Source organism: Periplaneta americana, chromosome 1, assembly GCF_040183065.1.
Source record: "Periplaneta americana isolate PAMFEO1 chromosome 1, P.americana_PAMFEO1_priV1, whole genome shotgun sequence".
Lineage (NCBI taxonomy): Eukaryota > Metazoa > Arthropoda > Insecta > Blattodea > Blattidae > Periplaneta > Periplaneta americana.
Genome location: NC_091117.1, coordinates 54,556,434 through 54,582,967, shown reverse-complemented (window position 1 = coordinate 54,582,967; position 26,534 = coordinate 54,556,434). Strand labels below are relative to the sequence as shown.

The following is a 26,534-nucleotide window of genomic DNA, read 5'->3' as shown; positions in this document are numbered from 1 at the left end:
AGGTCATCAGTGAATTTGTATTATTAAAAAAATAATAATACAAGAAAAGCAGAGAGAAAAGAGCAATTTTGATTTATTTTAAAAACAATCAGATCTTTTGTATTTCTTATGGCTATATACAGTTTCCTGCGTCTAATTTTTTAAGGTTCAGGTTTTATTTATTAATTTTTTTTAATTTTTAAGACATTTTTGTGTAACTGTAAAGACAGTTTATTAGTCACTTTTCAGCCAATTTAGATCAACATTCGCCCCTTATCATCAAATCATCATCATCATCATCATCATCATCTTTCCTTGGTTCGTAAGTGGAACAAAGGGTCACAGCAAACCTTCGCCATCGAACTCTATTCTTAGCTATGATCTTTTATTTTTGGTCTCCCTATTCTTCGTTCTCCTTGTGGGTTCCATTCCAGTGCTCGTCTAGTTATATTTTGTGATTCTCTTCTTAACGTAAGTTCTATCCAGTTACTTTTCCTTCTAATTTCTTCACCTATTACATGATTCTACACCATTCATTATATTACACCACAAACACTTTAATGTTGGGGACTTCGTGGTTAAAGACATGGTGTTCTAAATGCAGAACTTTCGAGTATTATAAATAACCTGGCCTTTGGCTTGTTGCAACAAGTAAAGCCATACTATCTAGGTACACGAAATGTGTTAAAACTACAATATATAAGCGTCGAACTGTTCACACAAAAACGTAAAACAAACTTTCATGTTAGCAATAATCTTATCGGTTCTTTCTTCAAAACTATTTCTATTTTATTCATTTTTAATATAGGTATGTTTCTTACATGGAATATAATTCTATAAAGATATTTTCAGGCACACTTATTTAAAACTGCCTACCATATAGTACATCGCATATACAAACTATTACCGATATATATCAATATAGGTGCACTTGCCTTTTGTTAAAGATTTAAAAAGTTCATTATTATGCAGTATCTAACTTAAAGTGTAATTTCAATACAATAATATCAGAGATACTATACTTCATCCGAATATGTAATAATAATAATAATAATAATAATAATAATAATAATAACAATAATAATCTATTGAAAAAGTTTTATTCGGAAGTCTTTCATCACCCTCTTCAAATGGCCATACAAGGTCATTTCAAGTTGAATTCGTTTAATCTCTGTCTTATTTTAGTACTTTTAATTTACGCTGATGTCTATACCCTAAAATTCCTAAACTCGATTATTTTTTGCATCCCATTAGTATAAAAATGGTCCAGTTTTCGTTTTAAATAAGACAACAGTTCACACATTATTAGTAGGAACCGGATTTTTATGTAATTACATATTATATTCTTTTCAACCTAACCGTATACAAATAACAAATCTTTGCGAATCTTGTAATTAACATTAATATATTAAAATTTGATACTACATATTTTTATATATTTACCCCACATTACATATTGTGGCTTGGTATTACATAAATCTACATATTTATGGGTTTTATTCATTTTTACTTCTCTAAAAGGGGGAAAAAAAACTTCTGCTGTGGAAGTTTACAATTTCAAATACACAGATTTAAAAAGCCTTTTTATCTACCCAAGAAAGGATATATTTCGGGACGAAACATAACATTCTTAGTTCCCCATACCGCCCACTGTAAATATGAGTGAACAAAAGGCAACCTTTCTCTACAACTACCTTGTATTGTAAAAATCACTCAAAAAGTAGCGTTGGCTTCATGCTGTGGAGTGGGACGAGGACGACATGATTTGTCTCGAACTATAATTGTTCTGCACACGTCTTAACAAGCCATTCTCATGTAATTTGCAACCTTACCCACCCTCTTCTTAATCCTTCCAGGGAAAACCCGTGTCAAGTCTGACATCAGCCGCAATAAAGTAGCAGACTTTTGAAAAGAAGCTGGAGTAAAGGAACAAACTGTCATTCATTTCACTCAGTACTCTACTTTTAGTACTTACAGTATAAAGTGCAAGTGAGTTTATCTACTGCTTTTAACTAACTAAAATGGCCCCTGTATCTTCAACCCTAACGACAAAAATAAAATCATGGATTGCGATGGACGAAGCTTTCACTACAGATGGAAAAATAGTAATGTGTCAAGTGTGCGGTAAAAAAGTCGGGTGCTCTATAAAATCACAACTGGAGAGTCTTACCTATCCTATATCTGCCAGATATTGATATTAAATATTTTCATGATTTTACATATTTTGGTACATAATCAGCTTATTTTTCTTACATAAATATGTACATATTTCACACCTTGATACTACACAAAAATCCGGTCCCTAATTACTAGTAAAAGTTTGTTTTCCATTCTCGCCCCCCCCCCTCTAAGATTCTTAAAACTATTTTGTCTGAGACTTAAAGAAGTCAAAAGTCATCCCAATGAGATGGAGTGCTGACTAACACAGGGAACAAGTCTAGTGGTAGGGCTACTAGCTGTAAGCCTCAAGACAGCGTTGTTTCCTCTGTTTTGAATGTTACAGGATGTTACACTGCTGATACTCGGATTCGTCAGCGACTAGATTTTAAGAACAGGATGAAAAACGAGAAGTTAAGAATGACTTCAATGAGAGGGGCTATTGTGTGTATCTAATGCCTACCCACTTCGGGTTCCACATTTTGTGGATAGATGGTAGGACTATGATCCACCACTTCGGCGGGCAGTGTACGTGTAAGTATTCGTGTAAGTGTAATGTAGTGAATGAGTGAGGATGATGATTAGGAAGGGAGAAGGGGAAGTCCGGTACTAACATGTAGCCTACTCCTGTAGAATAGCACCAAGAGGGCCGACAGGCTTAACGTCCCCATCCGACGGACGTCACTAACAGTGACATAAGGTAAAGTACCCAAATAAGAGACAGGGCCCTAATAAGAGATACCTTGTTAACTTCTCCGGTATAATTTGCCATCTCTCGACAACTATGGTAAATCAATGTTTGTGCTTCTAAGGCATCGTGTTCTTTGTCTAACCTCAGTTGAAAGTAAGCAACGAAGCTGAGTGCAAGAAAAGTAATTTTTCACATTTTGAACTTTTTACTGTTTTTTGTTGAGGAAGAGAACAGCAGATAATGTAAGCTACAAAAAAAATATATTATTAATTTTATAAAATTGCTAGCAAAATTTTGCATATCATAAGGTAGATTGCTAATAAGGAAGATAATAACTTATGACCTTGGGTAGCTATTTCATGTTTATTTACTTCGTCCCCTAATAAGAGATACCTAGTTGTCCTATTAAGAGATAGTATCTCTTATTTAGAACCCTTATTTGGTATTATTATGATGCTCAACTTTGAGAGTTTACGAAAAGCGTTAATACTTCCAGTCATGTCAGTTTGTCTGCCAGCAACTACATAAGAACCAATGAAAGATTAATTGAACTATTAATTAAAATTAATTACGAATTAGGTCAATCATTAATTATCCATTGTCCTCAATTATTCATTACAAAAATTACTAATTGAAACGATTAAGTTATCATTATTAATGACTAAAATTAATTATTTATTGAGATAACAATAATATCAATAGCTAAAGTCAATTAAAATCAGCTAGTCCGACAATATTACCTTACTTAAAGATTAAAATATAAGTGCTTAATTCGTAAAATATTCTCTATACATTTCAAATAAAAATATTGTGTAATTATAAAACTATTCAATTTAATTGTGATTCCTGATTTCGAAAATTTCGTTGGATCTGTGTAAATATCGCCATACAGCCAGTGCCAGCGTTTGTGGCGCGTGTTCTTGAATAAAAAGCCAGTCAGTGAGCACTTGTTGCCAGTGTAGCTGAGAACGGTAACACCCAACACGTCCACTGACTGGTCAGTGTACTCAAAGATCTGTGGCATCTGTTGCCACGTCGGTTGAGAGTGGTACCATCTCCTAAACAGATGTCACGTAAGCAATCTGCGAATCACAGTTGTCAGCTTTAATGCCCACAGACTATGGCAAATATAAGTTACTCGCTCTCAACGTTCCCATTACTTATTTCACCCGCCAGAAACGGTGACTTTGGTTATATCACAGTTAGGCCTACAGAAGCAGAAGCAACAGCAGCAGCAGCAGCAACAATCTCCACCTCAAGAGCGGTAAGGTTCAACCAGTGGGTAGTCGCATGTAAAGTCATCCATGGCAGGAAAAGGAGCTATCATAATATCATTTCTGATCAGAAAAAAATGAGAGATAGTTTAGATAAAGAAAATCAAAGAAAAGACGAAGCTTTCAAAAAGTTGTTCGAAAAACAACAAAAATCACAGAAAAACTCAGTCCAAAAAGGCACTGCTTGAGTTCGTTCAGTGATGAAGTATCCGATGTGGAAATGGAATTAATTAACTCTAGTGACTCGGAATATGGAGAAGATTATGATGATGGAGAGTGCTTGTTTTGCACTGAATTTTTTTCAGAGGACACCAGGGCTCAGGAGAGAGAAATAGATTCAGTGTTCAAAATGTCGTCGTTGGGCACACGAAGACTGCAGCATTGATGATGACCCTTTCGTTTGTCCAACTTGCTCAATAGAGCGAAATAAGAATTGTGACAATTAAAGAGGTCGGCAAAAAAGTGCAATCAACTTAAAATTAAAATATGGAGATCGAAATTTAATATTCTATCATTTTTCTTTCTCTAGCAAAATATTAACGTTACAAATAGTAGCCTAAATAAGATTAGTACATTCATGTCCGATTTGACCGAATTTGTGTTCTTTTCGTAAACCATTTTAATTTCACTTGGAAAAACGCCAAATAAACAACAGAATTTCTGTTGAGAACAGTTGGGTCACTGTTGCACTGACCTCTTCAATTTTCAGTCAAATGATGGTAATTTTTGTCCATGTTCAAAAATAAACTTAACTAACACAAGTATCTCTTATTTGGAACCTCTTTTCAAAACATCAGTATTTCCCAGTTTTACTTTTTTTTATAATTTAAAGTAATAATAAAAACTGACCAAATTTGTATTGTCAATTCTAAAAATAGATAAAATGCTGTATGTATTCCACTCATTCAGATTAAAAATGTCTACTCCCATCCTCATTTATAAACAGTTAAAAAAAAAAGTGTCTCTTATTTGAGTACTTTACCTTATGCCTTCTCTTCATATTTGTGATTTAACCCAGGCATATTGGTGCACAATCTAGTGATGAGAAGTTGTGCACCTAGTCCCGAGCTGGACATTTTACCAGTAAATTTCTGACCCCGCCGGGGATCGAACCCGGGCCGGCTAGTCTGGAGGCAGACACGCTTCCACAGAGCTCACTCGACGGACTCCATGAGAATGTTTCTTTGTAAGACACATAGTAATTTCTGCAATATTGTCTGTTGTGCCGATATATCGTAAATTTGCAGCATTTATTTTGTTTTAAGATTCCTTTATTCTTCGCTATGGCATAAATATTATGATCAGGGAAAGGATTTATATGTAAATACATATTTACTTATAAAGCTAATATAATTTATATTTTGCATTATCTTTATGTTTCACAATGTGTAGGGTTGAAAAATCCTACTTTTATTTTCCATATTTTTCCATATTTTAGAGTTTAGTACATATTTTCGTTAATTTCCATATATTTTCCATATTTCATATAAAACAGTCCATATTATATTAGGTTTAACAATAAAACAAAACAAAATTCCATTAACTTTTAAAAATACATTTCAACAATAGAGATTTAAACACATGTTCAGTAATCCCTTTAACATCAGAGTTATTTGAAAATTAGCAGTCCTATCAACAATGGGAAAGTAAGTTACAAAACTGTATTAATTTAATTTAAAATTTTTAACAGACTTCAGTTGTGCAGCTCAACAGTTAAATGCCAGTCAGAGTACACATAGGTTCAGTTTTGTAAATCATACTATAAAGACGGTAAATATGCCAAAAGTACGTCATTCAGTCAATTTAAAATCAAAACTAACAAGTTACATTTCAGAATTTAAAGAAGATGGTTTATCAACTGACAATAAAATATTATTTTGTAATTTGTGTCAGTGTGCAGTATCATCTACACAAAAGTTCCTGGTGCAACAACACATTACAACTAGTAAACATCAGGCCAACAAACAACTAAATTCCAAGCAGAGACAATTGTTTTTAACACAACCAACAACATCGAATGTAAGATCTGAGTTTAACATCGACCTGTGCCGTTCTCTCATCTCTGCTGATATTCCTCTCTACAAACTAAAGAATAAGGTCTTCAGGGAATTCCTTGAAAAATATACTCAACATACAATCCCGGATGAGTCAACACTTAGGAAGACGTATGCTCCATCCATCTACGATGAGACAATACAGAAGATAAGAGATGAAATTAAAGATAGTTCAATTTGGGTTTCCATTGATGAGACTCCCGACAAAGAAGGTAGACTTGTTGGTAATGTAGTTATCGGTTTGTTAAGTGAACAATATTCTGAACGAATTCTTTTACATTGTGATGTTCTAGAAAAGTGCAATAACAAAACTATAGTTAAACTGTTCAACGAAGCTATGGGTATCCTGTGGCCAAAGGGTATTATGTACGATAATGTGTTATTCTTTATTAGCGATGCTGCCCCTTATATGGTCAAAGCTGGACAAGCATTATCTGTTGTATATCCTAAATTGACTCATTTTACTTGTGTGGCGCATGCATTTCATCGTGTGGCAGAAGTGGTCAAAGACAATTTCCCTAAAGTAGATTTGTTGATTTCATCAGTGAAAAAAGTATTTCTCAAAGCTCCCAGTAGAGTTAACGTGTTGAAAGAAATGTACCCTGAAATTCCATTGCCACCAAAGCCAATTTTAACTAGATGGGGTACATGGCTAGAAGCAGTTGAATATTATGCCGAACATATAGACTCTATTAACAATGTTCTCCTTGCATTGGACTCTGAAGATGCAGTCTCAATTGATACTGCGAAAACAGTTACCTGTGACATAAGTGTGAAGAATGACTTAGCTCACATTCAGCATACATTTTCATGCATCATAAAAACGCTCAAAAGTCTCCAAAATAGGCACCTTTCACTATCTGAAAGTTTTGAAATTATAAATAGTACTGTGGAACAACTGAATCGTGGTAGAGGTAAAGTTGCAGATGCAGTAAGAGCTAAGGTGGACACTGTACTTTCAAAAAACCCTGGATATGAAGAACTACAAAAGGTTGTTGCTGTGATGAGTGGTGAATCAACAGTGAAGATTAACTTGGACTTATCCCCAGCAGACATTGTGAAATTGAATTATGTACCAGTTACTTCTTGTGACGTCGAACGCTCTTTTAGTCAGTATAAATCTATCCTCAGAGACAATAGAAGAAGATTCACTTTTCAGCACTTGAAAGAAATGTTTGTAACCTATTGTTATGGTAACAGACAATAAAAATTGTGTTTTGTTGAAACTAATTGGAAGATAAGGTACGTCCATTATATTTTTTGTTTAGTTTGATTAAAATGTACCAATATTTAACGTACATAGTCATTTTTTTATAATTTTAAGTCCATATTTAATTCCATATTTTGGTAAAAATCCATATTTAATTCCATATTTTGGTAAAAATAACTACATATATATTTACATATTTCATATATTTTTAGTCCATATAAATCCGTTCCCTGATTATGATATTTAATCCGTTATGATCAACATTTTTAAGCATCTCTTCCATTAATTTGTTCTTTTTAGTTCGTTATTTTACGACGCTGTATCAACTACTAGCGTAGTTGAGATTGGTGATAGAGAATGATATTTAGCGAGATGAGGCAGAAAACACGCCATAGATTACCTAACATTTGCCTTACGGTTAGGGAAAAAACTCAAACAGGTAATCAGCCCAAGCGAGAATCGAATCCGCGCCCGAGCGCAACTCCGAATCGACAGACTAGCACCATAGCCGGCTGAGAGACGCCATGAATCTGTTCACCACTTAGCGAGTAGAAAGTTTTGGACATTAAACATCAGTATATTCAATTTTATGTCACCACACTGTCGGCAACGTGCAGTCAGATGCTATTACATAAATCACGAAGAACCAATATAAAAGATATTGACGACTATTTTATATTTGTTCTACAGCTCAACGACCGCTGCCAGCTCGCATAACTATACATGGGTATAGCCGTACAATGAAGATTATTATGATCTGCTTTTAAATGAACGTCTCAAGTTGTACGAAATGAGAGTAAATAGAGGTAATGATAAATTATTGTAGAGTTAAGAACAGCAGTCTTTGAAACAAGAGTAACTTCTACAGGCTAGAGAATGTTACCAGCAGAGAGCCTGACCACTCGTCTTATATTATATCGGAGAAAAGAACGTCCTTGACCTTTTACATACCTCTAGTCGCGAAGGGAGAACTTTACCTTCTTCCTCTTGGCGAAAATATACAACACAGGCGCCCATCTATACGGCGTCTAAGCTTGATTTATTTCGTTTGCCATTATTAAACTGAATATACAACTCAAATAAAAAAAAAACTAGTCGTTATTTACTTCCTCATTATAGAGGTACAAAGAGAAAGCATCGTGATGCTGCAAGAAATATATTTCAAGATTTTCAGGAAAACACACATTTTCACTGTCCCTGAAACAAAAAAAAGTCGTATTCTACTGTCTGCGGTATCTTCTACATCGTAGGATTGATATGCATAGGCTCTATGTCCATGAAGTTTATTCGAAACAAATTTCACTACTTCCATTCTGTAAACACCGCCCTCGACATACAGATTTATCATACTATCTAAAAGTTTGCCACTTCTGATTAGCGTTTCTGGACTTAATTCTTATTGAAAATTTTTATATAGCTGCCGATTTGAAATTTAGTCAAAAGTATATAAAAAGTATTAAACTGATTTGTAAAAAACATAATTTGGTGCAGCATTTTCCTACGGCAGAAGAATTTCTGATAACATCTGGTGCGGAATTTTCCTGTGGAATTAACAAGCCGAGGGTTTTGCGCGCAAAATTTGCTGCTTCAGCTTTTCAAATTCACTTGTGCTAGGGCGGTTTCCTGTTCTACAGTTTCTCGCCATAAGTAATTTAAAAACCACTCAAGACAGTACGACCGTGTCGATTTTTGTAATAAGTGACTACCTGCTTTGCACGTTTATGTCAAAATTATTTACCGCTTATATTTGCGGGTCAAAGTATTTTCCTCCTAACTACTAATACCATTTGATAATTTTTTTCTCAATTTTAAATGCTAATTTTCTTAAATTCCGAAAAGTAATATTATGAGGTATTACAGAACACGAAGAATTATATCATGGGAATTCGAACTAAATTAATACATACATCTAATTTAATCGTATAAATTATTAATAACGGAGAAAAATTCACTCCAGCACTGGAGATCGAACCCAGGTCCCAAAGGAGAAGAGTTCGATCCGATGATCTGCATTAAGCCTCGGCGTAGCTCAATGATAGAGCGCTCAGTACGTAGAACTGAGGACCCTGGGTTCGATCCCCAGTGCTAGAGGGAATTTTTCTTCGTTATTAATAAATAAAAACCACAACAGAGAATTCTGCAGGATCAAAAATTAATATCATCATATATACAAATTATAATTTTCGATATCAAATTTACCTTTTAAGATTCCAAATATGCCTTTTATGAGTAATGCAGAAATTCAAAGCATATATTCTTATTTAGGCCAAAGAAAATTGTTTTCATTTCCGTATCTTGTATTACTACAGATTGTATCAGCTTCTTTTGTTTCTGGCTAAATGGAAGAGAAGGCTTGATGGTCTTAACTTCGCCGGAATAAATAAATATTACTATTACTATTATTATTATTATTATTATTATTATTATTATCATCATCATCATCATCTTGTAAATGATAATTGAAGAAAACAAAAGGATATCTCTTAACAATATAAAGAAATACATTTTTGGTAACGAAAAAAAATGTTTAATGATACAGTATCAACTTTAAAACATCGCTTTTTACTTAATTATCATAAGCATCTTGCTTTTTCGGGTGTGACCCAGTTATCTTGTATTTATACAATAATTTGTAATATGTAGGCTATTTGACTATGAGATTGGTAATTAATTTCGAATTTTGAAGAATATTCATATACGAGTATTACAATAGTATTGTAAAATCTTTGTTATTGTACGTAATTTTTGCTTGCAATAAAAAAATCTTTGTGGGGAGAAAAAAAAACTATAATATCAAATCTACAATTCGTACACTGAAATAACTCTACATGTCCGCTTTGGAGAAACGGTAAATGACTGCGCTTTATTTCATATATCCGTAGTTATATCAGTGCAAATTTACATTATATAAATATACGATTAACAGATTTTAACTATCAGAGGCGTCTATGATGATGGTAAGACCTCGAGAGAAATTTATACACGAGTCCCTTAAGGATAAAAGTATTTAATTTAAGTTAATTAAATATTAGCAGATAATGTAATAAAACATTTATTGGACATCATAAAATGACATAACTTTATGTCTTTCACATATGTTCTGGTACTGAATTAAATTATAACACAGACATAGACATATTGTAATACTGAAGCCTACTAATTAATCGATAGATTGATTGCCCAAGACGACAATCACTTAATATACAATAACAGGTTTGTTGTATTCATATTACTATTTCCGTCTGTTCAGTTCGCCGTTCACGCATTAAACCTACAGACCTGTAGGCTATTACTTATTTTATTGCTGTGGCCACTTTTTCCTCGGGCGGCCCGAACACTTCTTCACTTCCTTTCTTCAGATCCTTACACAGCACGATTCACACCACAACGATTTAACAACGGTTTTCAACCCAGAATTATTTTTACAGTATTACTGGAAGGTATTTCACAACTAATGCAAAAAGCACGAAATTAATCTGAAGGTAAGATCAAACTAATGCCTAAGGGTAATTACTAAATAAACACGATGCATACGACAACCCCGATTATGACAACTCATAGCGAGCACTCTGATAGCTCTGTGCTAGAGTGCTTGCTCGCAGACTACAAAGTTCAGGGTTCGGATACTGTTGAGGAAAGAAGTATTTTTTATTAATTATGCAATTATTTTCTTTTCGTTTACAATCGTTCTATTTTATTGCACCATTTATAAATATTCATCTACTACAACAAAAAAATCGATTGCATCTTTTCAAATCCTTTCGGGTTACAACAACAATCTAAATAAAATAAATTTCAATAACTAAATTTCAATAACTGTCAAGGCGATCTCGTGTGTACCACTGCTTTGGAGCACTGAGCATGCGCAATACGTTGAATCAGGAACTTTAATTCAAGAGAGCAATTATTTTCTGGATTAGTACATTAATGTCACTGAGATTCTTTGTTTGTAGTTTCTTCATTTACGTCTTCATTGGAAAACTCGTCATATCGTGGAATTCCTAGTGCGAAGTGCAAGAAACACGCCCCTGCGGTTTTGTTAGAACTTACATAATTTGTAGTTAGCGCCAAATTTTGACTGCAGCACACTATAACATAGTTGGGGCGGGCAGTGCTTCGCAAAATTTAATTTGTACGTCTATTTAAATGTTTTAATTCTTTTGAAGATTTCACACTTATTCCTAAATTTGTTTAAGTATGATATTTGGTAACCTAAAAGTTGGAACGTTTTTACTTACAAATTACATTTTACATTAATTGATACTAAGGGATAGGCTACTGGAGCTAAACGACAGCTCTGAGCAGTATGGGATGAAGATAAATGCTAACAAGACGAAGACCATGGTCATAGGAAGAAAAGTAAAGAAGGTATACTTTCGAATTCTAAATGAAGCAGTACAGCAAGTGGACAGCTTCAAATACTTGGGATGTACTATAGGCAGTAACATGAGCTACAGTCAGGAAGTCAAAAGGAGGATAGCAATGACAAAGGAAGCTTTTACTAGAAAAAAGGAGCGTCTTCTGCGGACCTCTGGAGAGACTAGTGATGTGCTTTGTGTGGAGTGTAGCATTGTATGGGTCAGAAACATGGACATTACGACGAAGTGAAGCGAATAGAAGCATTTGAAATTGGATATGGAGAAAGATGGAGAGTGTGAAATGGACAGACAGAATAAGACACGAAGCTGTGTTGGAAAGAGTGGGTGAAGAAAGAATGATGCTAAAACTAATCAGGAAGAGACAGGGTCACTCGTTGAGAAGAAACTGCCCACTGAAGAATGCACTGGAAGAAACGGTGAACGGGAGAAGACATCAGATGATAGACGATATTAAGATATATGGATCATATGCGGAGACTAAGAGGAGAGAAGAAAATAGGAAAGACTGGAGAATGCTGAGTTTGCAGTGAAAAACCTGCCCTTGGACAGAATACTATGAATGAATGGATATTAATCACTTTTAATAGTGTACCGATACTCTATATGTCTTAAGATTACGCCATATTTAACTATTAACACTTCCATTAATTAAATGTATGTACTTAAAAAAATGGGAAAGGTATTTACGATTAAATTAGTGAGGACCGGGCCTTCATCTTACAGAAAAAGCATTTACCGGACCGCGGCTTCCCTAAGGTTGAGAGTCGCTGCTTTAGTCCCTCAAATCTACTCCTTTTATGTCAATGGAAAAATTATCATATAGCGTAATTTATTCTGCAGTTGTGTTCTAAACTCTTGTAGTTCACTACTATCTAACGGTCTTACTAATAAACCGTGTATAATTTTATACGAGACTTATGCAGCGTTGAGACAGAAAATGTTACTAATAAAACCATGCATAAGCGATGGATGTATAAACAGTCTGTAACTATGCAATGGGAATTGCTTTGCAGTAGTTATATACATGAAACCCCTTGTTGAAGCGTTGTATATAGAGAAAAAATGGCCGCCCCTCTAACAGCTGTTCGTATCGACTGTCATTTTATGATGGATGCCTTGTAACCATAGAAGAACACACCAAAGAGCACAGAATAAGTAGAATAATATTGCTTTAGCTTGTACTCTTTGACAAAAATATAGTGTGGTAATCGATCAGAGCCAGTTGTACTATCGATACTTAGACACAGCACACTAGAGCGCTCTACCGGATGCAATAGAGAACCTCAGATATTCTATTACCTTTCGTAACGAAGTAATGACGAAACTATGACGTAGCTGTGTTAACACTTAAACTGTTATACACGACGTATGTAGTGATTATTAGTAAGGAATTTACACATGACTTATAAACGAGCTACTCTTTGCATAAGTATAAGACAGTTAAACGTCTGTATATAGAGTTTTTATTAGTAAGACTGTAAGAGAGTAAGGGACTGGATGAAGTCAGAGGCTTAAAACAGCTTTATCGAACTTCATAATCAAAATCTATTAATTTCAAGCACATTTTATTTCATATTAATTAACGTTAAATATAATCTGTGTGATAAATATCCAAAGCTATTTTACTGATTTGTTATATGTGATAAATTTTATATTAAACCATCGAGGAACCAAATTCAAAGCAAATAAAATATTTATGAAAAACTAAACAGTACCTTTACTCACGTCTCGAACTTGAAATGTTCCGATGCAGCTATCTGAATTCATATGCTTATATTACCTTCTATAAATTCTTCATTTCACTTGCGAAGTTGTAACAGTTCAGGAACATAGTCATCAAACCTAATACAAAAGCATATATTAACGAAACTGGAACAAATTACGTTACATTCTTTAAATAAACAAAATGACAACATAAAAGATAACAGCAATTCATACATACAAAATGAATTTATAAAACTCTAATATACACAAAAAGAACTCACAGAATTGGCAATGTTAATAATTTCATAAGTCATATGAAAATGCTTCTGTTTTAGCTCGTCATTGACAGTTTTAGGAGAGAGGTCGACACTCAAGAGATCATGTAATATCTGCAACGGATAAAACTATTGTCGAAAAAATATTCAACTTAGTACTTATATTTCAGCCTGCTCTTCGCATTCCATCACTGTTCTAAGGACGCTAAATCTAAACAAATCTGAATATTATTTCCTGTTTAAAATTGTATGTCATTAAACTACACATAATTTCTGTTATTACACATGCCAATCGGAAATTAAAACAGTCACTATATTAATTAGATAACTGTTTATCTATCGCAGAATTCTTACCGTTCCTTGTCTTAGCAAATGACAATTCTTTATGACTGTGATAATACTTGGTTCCTTGAACACTTCATAATTTATACCACACTCCATTATTCTCTCTAACTGGACAATATATTACTGTCAGTACTTTCCATTCGAATTCAGAAGTCATACGATTTAAGCACATGCAACTGATACTACACAAATTTATATAAATAGTTTAAGGTATTTAATACCACGAAAATCTTTATTTAAAAATCACATTCAAATTTAGAAATATATTAGACCTTACTTCAGCAGTTCATTCACATGTAACATGCATTTAGAGCAAGGATGTATCGAATAACTGAGTGTTCAGTCCGCCCGGCTTTATAATGCTTCGAAAATTTCGTAACGAAGAGTAAAAATGACCAGTTTCTCTCAACAAAACGTTTCTTGTCAGCATTAAATTCACCTTGTCATTTGACAATTTATGTGAGACAAAAAAATAATGCAGAAAAAAATTATTTTTTACATTAAATCGTCATTAACTATTTTTATTTAAAACACAGCCTTAATAATAGTTATCTTATAAATAACTAAAATTGACCAGTATTTGTGAGTGGCATGTTTATGACACGGACGCACAGCGTGAGTGTCATTATTTCTCATGAACAAATATTGGACTTTCGGCCACGTGTAATATACTGTACAACGTTTTATCTTATCTTAGTAATTATTTAACATTTTTCTTCTTATATTCTATATTCATTTTCAAATGGAATCTGTTTTTGTGCCCATGGGACCATGAGTATGAAGCGAGTTCAATCTCAAAAGCATAGGTAACGAACAAAACACAAGTATAACTGTATTATGTTAGAATGGTTTGGTTAGGTTCGGCAAATAGTTCAATGACGTCATCAACGAAAAACAAGTGCCGGACGCTCCCATTTGAAAATGAACACACGATATAATGTATAATATTAGACATAATTATACAGAACGTTCAATTCAAAACTTCCCAGTCTAAATAACTATATAATTTAAATTCAATTTAATTAAACAAAAAAGCACCTCAATTTAAATATTGAGGGGGAAGTTTAAAATCAGTCTTAACTGCATATTAGTTTTAACTCCCTTACCCCCAGCCACCCCAACTTTGATACTTAAATTTGAAAGAGTATTCAATTGTTTATACACCAAATTCATTTGTTTTCGCATCTTTTGTTTTCTATCGTCGCCTGGCAACCTGGATTGGTCTTATTGTCGATTAGAGTTGAAGAGAATAAAGCTACAATGAGCATTCAATTGTGTTTGTGTATCAAATTATTATTATACCTTTCAAGAGAGAACAGAAATCATCCTTATTGATTAAATTTAGGAAATTACACAAAATAAACTGTTTTTTCATCCTACAATCAACCGATAATAACAACAATACAGGTTGCCAGGCGACGATAGAAAACAAAAGATGCAAAAATAAATGAATGAGGTGCATAAACAATTGAATACTCTTTCAAATTCAAGTAAAGATAGGGGTCCTATTTGAAAATTTCAAAGTGGGGGTGACTGGGAATAAGGAGGTGAAAACTAATATGCAATTAAGACATGTTTTAAACTTCCCCCTCAATATCTAAACTGACGTGTTTTTTTTAATTAAATTGAATTTAAATTATATACAGTAGTTATTTAGACTGGGAAGTTTTGAAATGAACGCCCTGTATAAAGCCCCAGCATGATGTAAAAATTCCTTTGTTACTAAGTTACAGATGGATTATAAATTAAATGTTTGTTTTTAATGAATGAATAATTATTTCACATGTGAAGTAATGAGGTATTTCTGACAGTTGCTAATAGTTTGATAAACAGCAGTCCTACACTATTTCACTAGGATAAGATAAAACATATTATTATACCTTACTTCAGCAGTTTATTCACAAGAAACATGCGTTTACAGTAGCGACGTGTAGAACAATGATCAGGTTACCTTGCTTAAGGGGTTAGGTACAGCTTACAGCAGTAAAATGTTGGAAATATTCAACATTTTTTTCCCTCAATTACTGTATCTTGTACAATAATGAAAATTAGTATGTGTAAAACACTGTCCTTCTGCTATATGAAAAAAAAAATATTTTTACAAATTCAAAAAAATTATTTACTTTTTTTTTTTTTTTTTTTTTTTTAGTTCACTGTGCAGTGATGAAGCTTTTCCAACATAACTAAAAAACTATCCAACATTCTGTGATTAAATTTTTTGTGTGTATTTATGCGTGCCTTATCTGCAATATGATGCAAGATCACTTCTCTACCTTTGATAGATTGTCTGATAAAAAATAAATTCATTTAAAAACGGTCAAATATCAGTATTTCCTTCTAACACAAAATAATATATATATATATATATATATATATATATATATATATATAATTTATTAAGGAATGTAGCTGAAAGAGCATGATATTGTAAACATGAGTTTCAGCAATAAAATAAAAGCGAGAGAACATGAAAAAAATTAACAAGTTTATGAGTTATGAGGGAAACGTTCATCACTGGACAGTAAACTGTGCATTATTTTGAATTTTGAAATATATATACTATAGTTTCTTTTAAATCGTAAAAATATTTTTTTCATATAACAGGAGGACAGTGTTTTACAGTACCAATTTTCATTATTGTACAAGATACAGCAGGGGTCGTCAGCACAGAGCACGCTGGGGCTAGTCTCTCTTACCCGCGAAAAACGCAGTGCACTAGGGTGCACTCCGTAGCTGCTAGCAGGTATGCTCTCTATCTCTCCCTGTTGCACGACAGTGCACACGGGACAGCACCGCGTACCCTTTGCACATTTCAGCGAGTGCTGACGACCACTGAGATACAGTAATGGAGGAAAAAATGTTGAATATTTCTAAAAATTTTACTGCTGTAAGCTGTACCTAACCCCTTAATGACTTTGAAAATTTCGCAACGAAAAGTATAAATAATAAACTCTACCTACGTGTAAAACGTAAAAATAACCAATTTCTCCTAGGAATTCTCGTCGGTACTAATTTTATCGTCTCATTTGATAGTTTATGTAATTAAAAAAACACGAAGAAAATTACTTTTTAGATTAAATAATCATTTATAGGGTAAAGCTGCCTACTTCCGTGATATCCTTAATCCCGTAATACTTTTTTAAAACTGAATGTCAGTCAAAGCTTTGCCGTTCGACCATAGCGCCAGTCATCTTTCTCAAATGAGTGCATCTTTCGCCTACTTTTGAGACATCGGTGAACTTCCTAGCACGATATTCAACCCCGTGACATTCAATGAAAAAAACAAAACACGGAATTAAGCAACTTTACCTACTGTTTTTGATTTCAAATAAAGACAACAAATGTTTGCAAAACTTAATAAGTACATACGGATGTATAGATGTAAGAAAATTGAGGAGAGTGACAGTAGGCCTACGTAAAAATAACCCCGTAGAAATTGAGGACGGCCATGGACTGCAAAGCCACAGATAATGCTGATGACATACAAATAAGACCTGGCTACGACAGCAGCTTAGTGTTCTATTCAACAAATCGTAACGATCCTAACGTTTCATCGAAGCTCAATAATCGTCGCAGATTACAACACTATACACTAAAGCAACGTGCAATCTGAGCTAACAATTCAGGTATTAAATTCATACCTAGATAGGCGATGAGAGGAGAGGGAAAGCGACTGCAGTCTGCATGAACAAGGCAAATGGTCCAAACGAACAATAGCTGGGCTGGCTTCCGCGTTTAGTGTGATCGGTCGGAGACATCTAAATGTCAAAATATGTCGCTAGGTGCTAAATCCGTAAGTTCCTTCCCACCTCACCCGCGGGCCGAAACAAGGTTGCATAATAGATGTTTAGCCTTAAACTAAGATCAATATCTAGACGAAACGTGCAATTGCGTAATGTTAAATCGTGATGTTTTAACAAGTACACGATATAAAGTATGAAAACGTTACAGTATATGCTTATTATTGATCTCACCTGTTTCAACATAACGCTGCTCTCAAGAACGGTTTTACTTTCTCAAGGAACAAAATACATGTAAGAGGAACTATGATGAGATTTTGAAAAAGTACGACTATGTCCAGTTTATGTGTGTACGTGTGCTTGTATGTTATGTATTTAGATCTATGCAACTGGCTAGGCTAGAGCGTCCAAGGTTGTATGGATTTTATTCAGGTTGTACATCTGTTTATATTTCCGCCTTACCAATTCAAACGAACAATACACTAACTCAAAATAAAAATGAGTATCAACATGAAAAAAAAAAAAAAGGACACATACTTTCGCATTATTCGCTTTATTCGTTTTGTAACAATTCATGGTACGAACGATATTATTCTTTACAGTTTGTTTTCTTGAAGATTATATAAAAGAAAATAAAAATGCGATCATTTAATATGCACCCAAATTGTTCATCTGTTATATGACAGTCCTCTTCATAGAGGGAAGACGTGTAATTATATCACAACTTATTTATCCGTAATGAAGCATTACTTACTGTTCATTAAATGTTAAGAAACTTTGGTTGGTGAACAGCTAGCATTTTAGTGAATTGTTACATATTTTAATGTTCGCTAGTTCATTTTTCATTTGGATTGATTTATTGAATCTCGATGAAACCGGCCATCAGAATTCTTTATGACCGTTGTGCTAAGTGTATAGAGTTAAAAGGTGATTATGTTGAATAAATAAAGGTTTGTTTTGTGATACAGTAACTTTTACCATATTAAGCTAAGAAGTTATGAATAGTAACTACCTCGTACATACGCACACGCATGCGCGTGCATATTGAAACCATAAATGTTTAAACGAAATCATACGTCTTTTTTCTGCATAAGAAATGCATTTTGTGTGCAATCCAGGAAACTAAAGTTCATCATATAAAAACATATAACAAGAAAATTAGAAACGTGTTAATATCTTCAATTTGATTAAATAAATTTATAGCCTATGTGTATGAATTAATCAACGTATATTATATTTGTATTATATATATATATATATATATATATATATATATATATATATAGCCTATAGTCCTACTTTTCACGTGCGATATTAATCTTCTCTAGTGTTAATATTGTAGTATAAAATTCCATTGCCGCTGTGATTTAAATTTTAGTTCCTATTTTATTTTACTTATTTTTTATTATTATTTTTTTTATTTTCTATATTTCTCTTATATTAATATTGTATTATATAATTTCTGTAACTGTAATTTTAGTTCTATTTCCTATTTTATTTTATTTTATATTCTCTTATAGGTCTATTAATATTATATCTGAACTGCGACCGAACACGAGCGCTGCTCATTTGGTCTCAAATTTTGTTAATACTACTGTATCTCCTGTTTTATATTGTATTATTTTATTTCTATTTCTCTTGTTTGTTTGTAATTATATTCTTTATTCTGTATATTTAAATTTAAATAAATAAAAATAAATCTTTATATTTGGTTGCATAACATTATTATTATTATTATTATTATTATTATTATTATTATTATTACCACTACTATTATTGTTCGCCATAATTATAGCTGTTGTAATTATTGCAGTCCTGATTCCAGTAGTTATTTCACTTGAGGGAGGATATAATTATTATAATATACAATAAGTTCAATTTTAGATATAGATAATATTCCTGAAATCTATTATTCAGAATGAAAAAATTAAAGACTTATGAATTTATTGTACTGTGAAGTATAGTTGCATAGCTGAAAATTCTGCGTTGAAACGTTTCGCCATTTTGTATTGCAACTAGTGAACCATTACAAAATTTAAAGACGGAAATTCCTATCACTAAACTAACCATAGTTTTACTGGTTCGTTAGGGCTAAAGATGCTTGGTGAGCTATAAAAATAACTTAATAAACCAGTAATTAAATTATTGTATCATTAAAAACATAGTGAAACCGGCTGTAAGTCCTTTGAAACACTGTATATCTTGATCTACAAACCATTCTTCATACTGCTTACAGCCTCATTCGATTTGCTTTCTTTTTCTTCCATACATAGGTGATAGTTTGAAGAGGCTAGGTCTGGCGAATACGGGGGATGTTCAATTAATTCAAAACGAATTTAATCAATTTCCTACAATCAGCGGGTGGACTGTCTTACAAGAAAAGCACATCTTTGGAAATATTACAACCAGTTAAACTTCACCATAAAGTACAACTGTAAGCACAACACCATAACGAAAGTTCGCCATTTCAAGCATTTGGTCCATATAAATGTTTCAAATGAAGATGGAGGAGGACATCCATGCCGTACTTCATTATCATGTTAAAAATATTTTCTCATGGTGTAACAGAATATTCTAAATCCCGCACACATGGAAGGGACGTGTACGCCACATAACATCCTGGCTGTACAGAGGATGTTCAGAGACAGACTGCGCAAATCAGTTGATGAAACTATCGGCGCTGATGTCTCTGCACAGAAAAAACGCCCAGGGCGAACTTATTACATGTAACGTTAGATACTAATTACTATATATACATATTAATTTTATATTTCGTATGCGAACTTTTTCTCTTTAAAATCATGAAGGTACTCCGCAGGCACAGGGAGTATGGATATAAATTAAAAAAAAAAAAAAAAAACAACAACAATCTTCTACTGTAAAAGTCAGTAGGACTCGATATAAAAATTGTGTCCCCTTCTTGATGCAGCCATGAATGTAGGTTACTACAAGGCAATAAAAACACGGCTATAATATTTATATATCACAGTTGACAATGGAGTAAACTACGTTCCTAACGTTAATTGAATAAAGATTCTCAGTAAAGATTATATTTTGAAAAGCATAAAAACACTCGAACGCTAGAAAATACACAAACACATACACATAACTAGATATGGTTGCCAGGAAAGTGCAAATACATCTTTTGGCAATAGAGAACAATAAAAGTGAAGACAAAATCATTATTTATTTTGGCGTATCTCATAATGTTTTATGCACTGCAAGCATCCTATGTTTTAGCTTAATTGTGCAATATTTTGCAAAACAGCCTGAAAGTATCAACGGTTAACCCTTAAATTGACGAAGTATCCTTCAGGATACAAAATTTTAATTTATGCTACAAATTTAATGAAAATAACAGGAAAAAAATTGGTAAGAAAATATTTAAATAAAATTACAAAATAATATAGTCTAAGCTTCTAGTAATATACAGTTCGTTCGTCCACGATTTTCATCCAACATTTGTGAAATTTGAACTACATAAACAGCCTTATAAGATTATCACCTGTACAAAATTTGGTGTCATTAGGGCTAATAGTTTTGAAATTATATTGTTTTAAATATATATTTTCTATTGTAACTAAAAAGGCTCTTTTCGTCAAAGTTTTCAAAAATTTTAGTTCACATTTGCTCAAAAGCTTTAAAATAGTCAGTCACTCTCAGCTAACAGCCTAATCTTGTAGACGATTAAAGGGAAACTATGGTAAAATAATGGTTAAAAATTAAGAAAATCCCCATTTGTTGTTTCTATGTTCTTAGTTATATTTGAACCCTTCTAGTTTCATCATATGTTTTCATTTTCTATTTGAGAGCCCTTCAATCAAATGTGGCCAAACATACTGTGCGTGAGTGAGTTAAAAGAAATCTTTTTTTAATGCTGTTTTCTCGATTTTGAAATGTTAAGTGGCTACTTGAATAGGAAAGCTCATTGCAAAACAGTTATTGTCAGATTGGTCTGAAACTTCTCACAGAGGTCAATTAAATGTTGATAAATAAAATTTAATTAGCATTTGTATGAAATATTAAGTTATTTCAGGAAATATTCATATTCATTTAGAATAAAATTTGCTGCAGTGGTAAATTCATAAAATTAACACAACTGAAAAAGCTAATTAAATTTCATTCCCTTAACTATTTCCAAGCTTTTGGGCATATATGAACTAAATTTTGAAAACTTTCTCGCGAGGATCTTTTTTATTGAACTCTATTATAAAATATATTTAAAAATATAATTTCAAAACTATTAGCCCTAATGACACCAAATTTTGTACAAATCATAACATTGTAGGCATGTTTATGTACAGTACTGGCAAAAAAAACCGGACCGACCCTTGTAGCTGATTTTAGAGCCTTGTTCACTTCATGTGCGACCGTTTGCACGATAGCGGCGCGCCCCAAGCACCTGAGCCATTCAATGAAGACGAAAACAGTAACCAGCTGTGTAGCTATTGTTCAACTGCACAGGTGGTTTCGGGTCCAAGGAATATGCACCGACGCTCTGAAGTGAACAAGGCTGTGAAATCAGCTACAAGGGTTGGTCCGGTTTTTTTTTTCTTGTCACTACTGTAGATTAAATTTAATAAATTCTGAATGAAAATTGTAGAAGTTTTAAAACTCATATAAGCGTCCTCTTAAATGATTTATTCGTTCGAACGACATGCTAGCTCGATACAGGACTACTGCTAAGTAGTGGACAAAGAGAAAAGAAAGACTGCACAGGAATATATAATTCATATTGATTTTATCTATCTCCTGCCAAAATATTATTCAGTTATTCCCTTAATATCCTATATATCACACATAGAATAATTTGCAGACATGGAAGACATAATGTATCGCAATGTTTAATGAATAATGTAGTGGTGGTGGTGGTGGTGGTTGTCGTCGTCGTCTTAGTCCCACTTGAGGGGAGATGACTATCCTCACACACTGGCAGCTTGGGTGGGCCCATTGTACTACCCGGAATGGAATGGTGAGCATGCCCTACAGCCTACAGACTCCCTTTGCCTTTCCGTGCAGGCATCAAAGCGGTCCCTCAATCCCAGGTCCTACGAGCACTAAGAGTCCCAGAAGAGAGCTACAGTACATAGCACTACCACCAGTAACTAATGACCACATACCACGGGGTCCAAGTTTGGTGACGGCCTGCAACCAACTCTACATAACAGCAAGCCCGAAATATGGGAAAGAAATGGAGATGATGATGACGATGAAGAGGAAAGTGATGGCGTATTGAGTCTCAGATTACCCAGCAACTGTTTTAATTGGTTGAGAGAAACCCTCAACCAGGTAACTTTTCCCAACAGGATTTTGAATCTGGGCCCGCTCGTTTCGCTGTCAGATATCCACAATAATGAAAATTCTTAACAACCGTAGAGTGAATCAAAATTATATGCAAATAATATAATTTTCTTTCATACAAAATAATGTCACAACTTTCTTAAAGCTCGATTAATTTCCATACATTACGCAACATTCAACAGCTCCCAATGATTTCAGTCACTAGCCGTACTACAATTCTATCTTCTTTTCAATACCTATCGTGATTTAAACATTAGCGTTTTTATCTTAGAAATCAAAAAGATTTGGGTTGAATTCCCGGCAGAGAAATGGAAATTTATCGCAATCAAACAGTAACTGAATATGTCCTTTGTCTTCTGTTTGTCCTGTGTTATTTTAAAAAGTGGCCTTCCGCCAAGCAAACCACATGACAACTGAGTACCGCTACCTATGAAAATCTAATTTTTATCTGTTATTTAACAACGCTGTATCAACTAGTAAGTTACTTAGCGCTGAAGGAATTGATTAGCGAGATGGTATTTGGCGAGATGAGGCCGAATATTCGCCACATGTTTATCTGACATTCGACTTAGTCAGGAAAAACGAAGTAATCAGGCCAATTGGGAACCGAACCCAGACCCTAGAGCAGCTCGGGATCAAAATATCTAATGTTGGTTCGTAATTTTTACACGAAAGAGGACAAAACGGACCTAAGGATTCAATCCTTGGTGGTAGACGACGATACTTTCACCTGACGAAATTATTTCACTTCATGATTTACATATAAAACGATTAAACCACAAAGAAAGACATTCCATGAAATTAAAAGCTACTACAACGAAGTTCAAACGCTAAAAGCAATATGTTAAAGACTAACAGAGTTCCGATTATAACACAACTTTTCTATTTCCATTCGAATGCCGTCTTATGAAAAAACATTGATGCTAATAAAACAAACCTTAAAGACTCGAGGTCAATAATATTCCCTACATATTTTAGATATCGATAGCACAAATATCATTAAATCACAACGTATTAAAGTGGTGTATTTAAGTACACAATTTACTATTTATAGTAACATCATTATATGTAATCATCAAACTATAAAGACAAAATAACCCTTATATTACAGTAGTTACGAAATGAGAGACCAAGTTGCACGAACACGATGAACATACCCATTTGACATTTGGTCAAAATTGTGATGTAAAAAGTACGTATTGTAATGTCATTTAAATAACAACCGTTAAGCCGCACTGAAAATTTCGTGTGTTGAATTACTTGGTAAATGAACACTGCCATTGAATATTATGCCCTCTGTCCCATACAACTATTCTCAATAAATGTTCTGCCAGAATGCAGCGGGAACAGAAACAGTTACTCGACGACAGATGGACATATAAATAACACACACATAAATTATATTTAAAAAATACTTCATTCATGTAGCCGCACTGCTGTTATAAAGATGAAAGACTGAATATAAATATAATTTCAGAACGATTAAAATCGGTATCCATTTTTCAGCAAAACTAAAGAGAGACAGTGGGCAAAAGAGAAAAAAGAGAAAGGAAATATTGCATTGGAAATTAATATTATTACTATTAGCAATGACTACGTGACATTCCACACATTTCATATCGCGGGCCCAGTAATATAACTGGATAACTAGATTTTTTCCGGGTTTGAGTTAATCTACGTCAGTAGATTATTTAAATGATAATGATAATATATTTGTGGTTAAGCATTTCTTCCGGCAAGATGGTAAGATTATTTAACTAGAAGCTAAGATTAGAGACCCATTACGGTCTCTAAAACTAAATTTATTAAAAAAATTAACATTGTATAGCATTACTACACAGGGTGACAGATTGGATGCACAAAAACTATTAATGAAAACTGGATACGAAAATTCAGTAATGGAGGTTACATTCAGGAACTCAGTGGCAGATTCTGACAACTTAATGTATGCAAATGTGTATACGAGTATTTAGGGTCAAGTAGGGCTATTGTAATACAAAAAATCAATCTTTGCTATAATTTTACTAACAAAGCATATACAAATTTAAAAAAAATTAAGTTATGTGGTACTTCAGACATGTATGGAGGATTTGAGATTATCAATGGAAGAATCACTATCAAGCACCCGAACCGAAAAGTCAACAAAACGAATAATATAATTTCAAGCACATATTAGACGTTATACTTTTAATTCCGAATAGTTATTTTTGAAAGGGAGAGACCAGGAGCCTTTTCTGAAATCCCCAATATTACGCACAACACTTCAGCTATACTACAGTTGAGCGTTGAAATTCAAAGCAAAACACGAAATATTTCACCTGTTCGACTCTCTGTTTTATGTTATGAATCTATACCAGTAGTGTCAGAGTTGTAAGCTCTGAAACCGGTTGTGGTGCTAGAGACGTCCAGTCGGAGCGTGAACTTGCTTATGTCTGTGAAAGCACCGGAGCACGCAACGAGTTATAGTGGAGCGCTCCGCTCCGTTTAGGCTGTGTCTGACAACGCTGATTTATACCAAACATTCATAACGACAAACGCTGGTCGCCTCGCTGTCACCATCATAATCAACCTTCAAGAACTACGTCACTAAACCCAATGTATCATCAGTTCATTATTGTAGTATTTTGAACCAACTCAAGACATTCACAAGTATCGGTATTTCCTAGTCATATGGTCATCAAGGCACAAAGATACCATTCAACACACAACAGACCGAGACAAACTGCCACCGGGTATACACCCATTTGCAGTGTGAATAAATACATACATTACATTACATTACATTACATTACATACATACATACATACATACATACATACATACATACATACATACATACATACATACATACAAGCAGCCCCAGAGAAAGGACATGACCTGAATTACAGGCCGAGAAATGGGACATATTATTTACACGAACTGTGTTAACTTCAAATTTTTACGTGGGCGAGAATGATAAACAAATTTTGTCTGGAGCCCTACCATTCATAAATAGAATTTTTTTATTCTTCAATGGAAACTCTCAGCCTTACTTTCCTTCCGAATGAATTCGTGCTAAGGATCTTCATCGTTCTTACAAATCCATCGTTCTCAGACGGATTCCGTATTTTATGGCAGGCTCAGTAACAATAACACCACAAAGAATAACTTCCTATACGAGGAAGATGTAGCAAACAAATTCAAGAATATTATTCTCAAAAATCAAGTAATTCTCCAGACGCTATATAACACAAATATCAGCAGATCTTCAATTAAAAACGGAGTGAATACATTACTGTAAGACAGATGTGCCGTTTGACACACAACTACTTTGAAGCGCTTCCGAGTGGCGCTGTCTAGTGGCTTAAACACGACACCGATTGAAATACGACTAGCTAAATTCGATGATCACTTTGTGTGAAGTCTCTCACTGTGTTTTTTTTTT

At 33.7% G+C, this 26,534-nt stretch overlaps 1 protein-coding gene across 3 annotated transcripts in view; it reads right to left on the bottom strand.

The window, feature by feature from the left end:
• Positions 1–26,534, bottom strand: part of Tlk (Tousled-like kinase) — a 438,411-nt gene that overhangs the window by 338,597 nt on the left and 73,280 nt on the right. Inside the window, exon 3 of one of the 3 annotated variants that reach the window (XM_069820455.1) lies at positions 13,525–13,586. The exons of 1 other annotated variant lie outside the window; for it this stretch is intronic. Coding sequence is in view for 1 of the 2 variants with exons in the window: in XM_069820436.1 (XP_069676537.1) it covers positions 13,460–13,511 (52 nt within the window). In the remaining variant the exon portion in view is untranslated. Of the gene's footprint in view, positions 1–13,459; positions 13,587–26,534 lie in introns of those variants that run through there. One more of the 3 variants, XM_069820436.1, reaches the window with a different exon arrangement.